Here is a 7,675-nt window from a genome sequence, read left to right as displayed (position 1 = left end):
TGAGAAACAGCTTAGCAGGAGGAAGATGTGTTCTTCTCCTAGGCTTTGAAGATAATGATTATGACAAGTGATCGAGGATACATGTTTGATGATGGAGATGATAACATCATGAAAGATAGTGTAATCTTTGATAAGAAAACTAGATTGGTAATGATCAGAAATATGGGATAATGATTGGCTAAGAGATGGGAGATTGAGAGAAGACTGCAAGACCTACAGTTTTTAGGTAAAAGAATCAAGAGCTCTGAACCAATAACGGAAGTTGGAATACAAATCTGTTGTATTCGGTTCCAGTGATTTTTCGCAATTTAATCCAAGGCCATAGAGATTAAACATGCATTTCATTTTATAATAAACCCGCATCCTTTTGTATTTTCTACAAGAAATTGATTTACAACTTGAAAGTAAATTGCACAAGAACTTAAGATAGACACAAAAAGCTGGAGTAACTCAGCGGGACAGGCAGCATCTATGGAGAGAAGGAAAGGGTGACGTTTCGGGTCGAGATCCTAACAGAGTAGCATGTAAATTCAGGATGTTCCTTTCAGCAACTTCTGAGGGCAGATTAAATTCCTGTTAAATTTCCTATCTGATACATGAAAATAATACATTGCAGAAATCATTTTTCAAATTACATCTGATGTCATCAAATTAAAATAGTGAGTTTTTTTTAGGTTTATGAACTGGGATCGAACTATTCCCCCCCCATTTCTGCTTCAATTTTCTCATTTCTAATCAAGATATTCATCTAAACCAGCATACTCAACTCAAAAATATTTTAATATTAAATAAGGTCTGAGTAGTAGACAAAGAAATAATGTGACATGAATCAACTTGAAGGAAATACATGCTAATGGATGCAATAAATAGAATTTTTAACTACTACCATTTATTTTTCTCCCACAATAACACATTGCTTATGTGTTATCCAGCTGATATACAAACTGGAAGAACAGCACCTTATGTTCTGCTTGGACAGTCTACAACCCAATGATATGAACATTGAATTCTCCAATTTCAAGTAATGTTCCTCTAACACCCCCACCGCTTCTCTTTCCTGATGCATACGTATTTCTCCCATCCACCCCCCTGGAACCCTTTCCCTTTTCCCCATTCCTGAGGTCATCTCCCACACCTCTCATATCTGGGTCTACAATATCCTTCTCTCTGGCTTTACTTTACACTCCTCTTCTTCTTTCCTTATCTGATACCCTTTTATCCCCTTTACATCTCTACTTGGTCACGATCTCCACCCATCTGCCAGTCAACCCACCGCCCCCATCTCTCTTGCATCCACCTATCACTTGCCAGACTTTGCACTACCCCCAACTCTCTTGTGTAGCTTCTCCTCTACTCCCCCACCAACCTGAATTATTATCCATTTCCCTCCTCAGATGCTGCCTACCCTGCTGAGTTCTTCCAGCACTTTGTGTTTCCTCAGGATCCCAGCATTTGCAGTCTCCTGTGTCTCCTCTATTTATCCTCCACTTTGATGTGTTCATTTCCTTCCAAATGTGATATCAGACTGAATTTAGTTATGAAGTGAATGCTTCAAACTGCACTGTGGTGATAGCTAATAAGATTTCCTAAATTATAAACAACATGGGCACACACATTATAGAGTCATAGAGTGATACAGTGTAGAAACAGGCCCTAACTTGCCCACACCAGCCAACATGTCCCTGCTACACTGGTCCCACTTGCCTGCTCTTGGTCCATATCCCTCCAAACTTATCCTATCCATGTACCTGCCTAACTGTTTCTTAACAGTTGGGATAGTCCCTGCCTCAACTACCTCCTCTGGCAGCTTGTTCCATACACCCACCACCCTTTGTGTGAAAAAGTTACCCCTCAGATTCCTGTTAAATCTTTCCCCCTTCACCTTGAACCTATGTCCTCAGGCCCCCTGGGCCTTAGATGCTTTAAGTACTGGAAAAATAATACAAATTAAATATTTCAAATTTACGATAAAATAAAGTTGATTATTTAAAGAAAACCAAACAGATTTTAGAGATGTCCTCATTCTGCAAAAAGTCTATCCCCTACTCCCAATTCCTCCGTCCACGCCGCATCTGCGCCCGGGATGAGTTGTTTCACACTAGGGCGTCAGAGATGTCCTCATTCTTCAGGAAACGGGGCTTCCCCTCTTCCATTATAGATGAGGCTCTCACTAGGGTCTCTTCTACATCCCGCAGCTCCTCTCTTGCTCCCCCTCCCGCCACTCGCAACAAGGACAGAATCCCCCTCGTTCTCACCTTCCACCCCACCAACCAGCGGATCCAACAAATCATCCGCCAACATTTCCGTCAACTACAACGGGACCCCACCACTGGCACTATCTTCCCATCCCCTCCCCTCTCCGCGTTCCGCAGAGACCGTTCCCTCCGTAACTCCCTGGTCCACTCGTCCCTTCCTACCCAAACCACCCCATCCCCGGGCACTTTCCCCTGCAACCGCACGAGATGCAACACCTGTCCCTTTACCTCCCCCCTCAACTCCATCCAAGGACCCAAACAGTCTTTCCAGGTGAGACAAAGGTTCACCTGCACCTCCTCCAACCTCATCTATTGCATCCGCTGCTCTAGATGTCAACCTATTTACATCGGCGAAACCAAACGCAGGCTCGGCGATCGTTTCGCTCAACACCTGCGCTCGGTCCGCATTGACCAACCTGATCTCCCGGTGGCTGAGCACTTCAACTCCTCCTTCCATTCCTAGTCTGACCTTTCTGTCATGGGCCTCCTCCAGTGCCATAGTGAGGCCCACCGGAAATTGGAGGAACAGCACCTCATATTTCGCCTGGGCAGCTTGCAGCCCTGTGGTATGAACATCGACTTCTCCAACTTTAGATAGTTCCTCAGTTCCTCTGTCCCTCTCTTCCCCTCCTCCTTCCCAGATCTCCCTCTATCTTCCTGTCTCCACCTATATCCTTCCTTTGTCCCGCCCCCGACATCAGTCTGAAGAAGGGTCTCGACCCGAAACGTCACCCATTCCTTCTCTCCCGAGATGCTGCCTGACCTGCTGAGTTACTCCAGCATTTCGTGAATAAATACCTTAGTGTATAACAAAGTGGATCACAATGGTATTGTCATAGTTGGGAAATATTGTATTCAGCAAAGGATATCAGCTTGGCAGTACAATCAAAATCATACCTGCCTCACAACTTCTGAGATATGTGGCCCAACTGAAATATCGAAAAATTTTAAATGGATAGTTAAAACCAAATCCAAATTATATATTTGAGAATGCCACAAACTATAGAAGCATGGAAATTGTCACAGAGACAATTCAGATATAATTATGTTGTACAGAGAATGGCAGTGCGAGGAGTGGACCATCCAGGATGTAGTGGGCAATGTATTTACTTTGGAAAATAGTCAACTGACCTCTATTAGTCATTCAACCATCCCAATGGATAGCTTTCCATTCCATTTTTTAGTTCAACTTTACTGTATAAAAATTGCACATGATTAAATGGTGAACAAATAAAATAGCACTAAATTCTTCAATCACGATTACTTGATCTATGTTAAATTTCTTGGAATAATGTTTGTTACGATCAGTCTATGTTTCCTCCTTAAAATAGTGGAAACTCAGATGTTATAAATTCTGTTTCCTTCTGATTTCCTTCACTTTCATGCTGGATGTTTTCCAGCAGGCTTGCAGACTCTGCTTTCAGATAAATGTGAACACCAGCTTCAAAATCTTTCAGACCCTTAACTTGCACCAGTTTTTATATCAGATATTCCTCTACCTGTTACCAGCAGTGCTAGTTTACAAAATCTTATGGCTGATTTCATTAGTTTACTCATAATTTACAAACGCTATTTTAAATAAAAGCTTCAATATTCCTTACCAGCTACTGTGTTGAGAAACATGAGGTATTCAAAGTTGGAAATTTCTCTCCTCTGCCAACGCTGCATCATATTGGATGCTTTAAAAAGTTGGCGGGGATTAGCCAGGGTGATTCGTCTGCAGGTCATGCACAAAATTAATAACATACAAGTATCTCAGCAGATCTTATTTCATTGTAATACAATAAATATATATATTACACAATTTAAAAGATGCATAGTTTAAATTTCCACATATCTAAATAGCAATATGAAATGTAGTTTTCGCAGAGAACTGATATAACTACTGCCTTTCTGCAATAAGAGATTTGGCTCCTGTCTTAGTAATCTATAGAAAACAGATTGCAGTTACTAAATTTGTGCTTCTACTTTGTTTGAAAAAGGATGATCCAAAATGAAAAATTGTATCACAATTCAACTCAGATTAATTTAATGCAATATTGAAATACAAATCCACTACACTGCATTAATTACAACAGCACTTGTCTCAAGGAAAGCTATTGTAAAACTAATTTACAGCCTCCTTGAAACAAAATAAAAGGTGCAGACTGTGTACTCAACACAGTTAGCATATTGACGTAGTTTCTCAATGCTTTTCTGAGAATCAGCTGCAAATTCAAAAGAATTATGAATTCATGGCCATAATGTAAGTGAGCATAATGAATGCACAAGGAAATCACTAGAACTTTTCATAGTTTTGTTCATTCTGTTTAACTTTTCCCAGCACAATTTTAATAGTCTTTCTCGTGGCATCTGAAAACATTCAACACAAACAGAATGGGTCTGACAAAAATTATAGTTGACAGCAACTGGATATTGTCATATGGCATGATTCGCATTCTTCTTTACTTTTGAAAGCCAGTTTGTTCAGTTTCACAGCTGCGCTAGTTCAATTAGTTCAACAAGGCCAAGTTGACACAATGCAGTGCCATTTTAGCACTGATTTATGGATTTGGCATTACTACACTATATGACAAAATAATGCATGTTGCATTTTAATGAATGATTTTTTTTTTACAGCAACAGAATAGAATCCAAGGGTACTATATGTTAATATCTTCAAAGATGAACCAGGCGCTCAAAACCTGCCCTGGGGTTGAGCGAAATAAATTTAGTTCTGTAACAGGAAAACAGCACTTTGCAATATATACTTTTAGGAAAGGGAGAGGAAAAAATACACAAGAATGTTCTGTAACTGTAACACCTCTGGAAGCAAAAGAATAATATGCTAACATACCTGGTTTGGGGCAGTCCAAAACCTGTGCCGACTCCAACACGGGGCAAACAGTGAACAACTTTCTTCACTGTAGCTTGGTCTGGGAAGTTGAACATGACAGCAGCTGGCAAAGAAACAAACAATAAAATAACATTTTTTAACATGACATCACCTTCTGTGATTTATATTGCAGTTTTTTTTTGTTTAATAGAACATCTCTTTGCAATTAGATATATAACAGATGCAGGATTGCAAGCCCCTTTGTCTACACATAAATCACAGTTTTCAATGGGCAACGGGTTATTTCCGTTTCTCCACTGAAATTCATTCCCAAAAAAGATTTCCTGCTGCAAACATGACCATGGATTTAAACAAACTCTGCTGCATGGACATCATCACAAAGTTAAGAGTAGTCTACATCAGACATTTGGTGGTAAAATGTGTCGCAATTTTAACCCATGCTGGGTCAACAAATCCATTAACTATTGTACAGAAGAGTTCAGTTGCAATATTGTACCATTTATTGAGATATTCCAATACATACATTTAGTATGAAATTTACACTCCAGAAGTTTTCTCAGAAATTTGGGAAATCTAAAGTACTTCAGAATTTTTTGGAAGAATATTTTGATTACCTGTTAATTATTTTGGGAGAAAAAAAGACAATGTAAAAATCAAACAGTATGTTTGATTGGCAATTGTTAGTGATTGGTACCGACCAATCGGTACCAGAAGATAAATAGATTTAAAGCCTTCTCTCTCCCACTTCAATAGCTTCAAGTAATATAAAATTTGCAAGAAATTATGGGTTCAAAATTGATAATTACTGAAAAAGATAACTTTGGATAATTTTCAATTCCCATCTCCAAAGCTAAATGTGACTTCTTAAGCAGAACACGTTTTACTTTGTATTTACTAAACATAATTTCCATCCTTTCCAAATAAAGAATAAACATCTTTCATACCTAAATTTCTCCATGGGTACTGCAAGGATTGTTTACACGTTACAATAACTTCACATAGTTTAAATAGTTAAGCATAAATATTCCAGCTAAAATAACTGGTCATGTATCATTAAAAGAACTTACTTCGATTGGCGATAAAAATTTCTAGTGCAGTGTTTTGTAGCAAATAGCGCCTGGAGAAAATAGCACGGATTTCGCTGAACAGCCATTTTCCATGAAGTCCTTCAGTATATGTCAAAATCTATGAACAAAGATGAAAACAAATGACTAGTCTTACAGGTGGGAAACGTGTATTTTATTAATGAAACAGATGAATAGCTTAACAGAATTTAAATGAATTGTAGAATTTCTTTCAAATGTGAGTAATTTCACATAAACACGTAGTTAAAAGAAAAGAACTCGGTTGTCATGAAATGCTTCGAGAGACTAATCAAGAAGCACATCTGTGCCCTCCTTCCTTGCAACATGGACCCACTACAGTTCGCATACTGTCCGAACATGTCCACGGATGATGCGGTCTCCCAGGTTCTGCACACCGCTCTCTCTCATCTGGACAGCCAGAGGGGCTATGTGAGGATGCTGTTCATTGACTTTAGTTCAGCTTTCAACACAATAGTCCCCAGCAGACTGGCTGAGAAGCTGCTGGAACTGGGGCTTAGCACCCCTCTCTGTGCCTGGGTCCTGGACTTTCTCACCGCCAGGCCCCAAGTGGTCAGGATGGGGGAACACACATCTAGCTCCCTCACCCTGAACATAGGATCCCCCCAGGGTTGCGTCCTTAGCCCCCTACTGTACTCCCTGTACACACATGACTGTGTGGCCAGGTTCAGCTCAAACTCCATCATCAAGTTTGCTGATGACACTGTGGTGGTGGGCCGAATCTCAGACAATGATGAGAAGGCCTACCGGGAGGAGGTGGCTGATCTGGCACTCTGGTGTCAGGACGATAGCCTCCTCTTGAATGTCACTAAAACTAAGGAGCTCATTGTGGACTTTAGAAGGGCTCAACATCCAAAGATGTACGCGCCACTGGAGATAAATGGGTCTACTGTGGATAGGGTGAGCAGTTTTAAATACTTGGGAGTCCACATCACAGAGGATCTGACATGGGCAACGCACATTGCAGCACTGGTGGGTAAGGCAAAACAGCGCCTTTACCACCTTAGACAGCTGAGGAAATTCAGAGTGTCTCTGAGGATCCTTCATTGCTTCTACTCTGGGGCTGTAGAGAGCATCCTGTCCGGCAACATTACAGTCTGGTTTGGGAACAGCTCTGCCCAGGACAGGATGGCCCTGCAGAGAGTAGTGCATTCGGCAGAACGCACCATGGGAACTACACTCGCCCCCCTGCAGGACCTATACATCAGGAGGTGCAGATCCAGAGCAAGCAAGATTATGAGGGACCCCTGCCACCCCAGCAATGGACTGTTCCAGATGCTACGGTCAGGCAAAGGCCTCCGCTGTCACTCTGTGAAAACGGAGAGGATGAGACGGAGTTTCTTCCCACAAGCCATCAGGACTGTTAACTTTTATAACTCCAGGGACTAAAATTTGTCTTCTATATATTAAGTTTATTAACTTTATTTATATGCTGTAACTGTAATTATTTTTTGTGCACAATCCGCAGGCATTGCCACTTT

The 7,675-nt window shown here is 40.8% G+C and overlaps 1 protein-coding gene across 2 annotated transcripts in view; it reads right to left on the bottom strand.

Annotated features, from left to right (window-relative positions):
• Window positions 1-7,675, bottom strand: part of lrba (LPS-responsive vesicle trafficking, beach and anchor containing) — a 681,010-nt gene that overhangs the window by 229,967 nt on the left and 443,368 nt on the right. For both annotated transcript variants that reach the window (XM_078405961.1, XM_078405966.1), the window contains exons 40-42: window positions 6,159-6,276; window positions 5,092-5,194; window positions 3,857-3,972 (exon numbers count right to left, since the gene is read on the bottom strand). In XM_078405961.1, the coding sequence (XP_078262087.1) occupies window positions 3,857-3,972; window positions 5,092-5,194; window positions 6,159-6,276 (337 nt within the window). The remainder of the gene's footprint in view (window positions 1-3,856; window positions 3,973-5,091; window positions 5,195-6,158; window positions 6,277-7,675) is intronic.

This window comes from Rhinoraja longicauda, chromosome 1 (genome assembly GCF_053455715.1).
Source record: "Rhinoraja longicauda isolate Sanriku21f chromosome 1, sRhiLon1.1, whole genome shotgun sequence".
Lineage (NCBI taxonomy): Eukaryota > Metazoa > Chordata > Chondrichthyes > Rajiformes > Arhynchobatidae > Rhinoraja > Rhinoraja longicauda.
The sequence above is the reverse complement of the archived record's forward strand: the minus strand, read 5'-3'. Positions and strand labels throughout refer to the sequence as shown.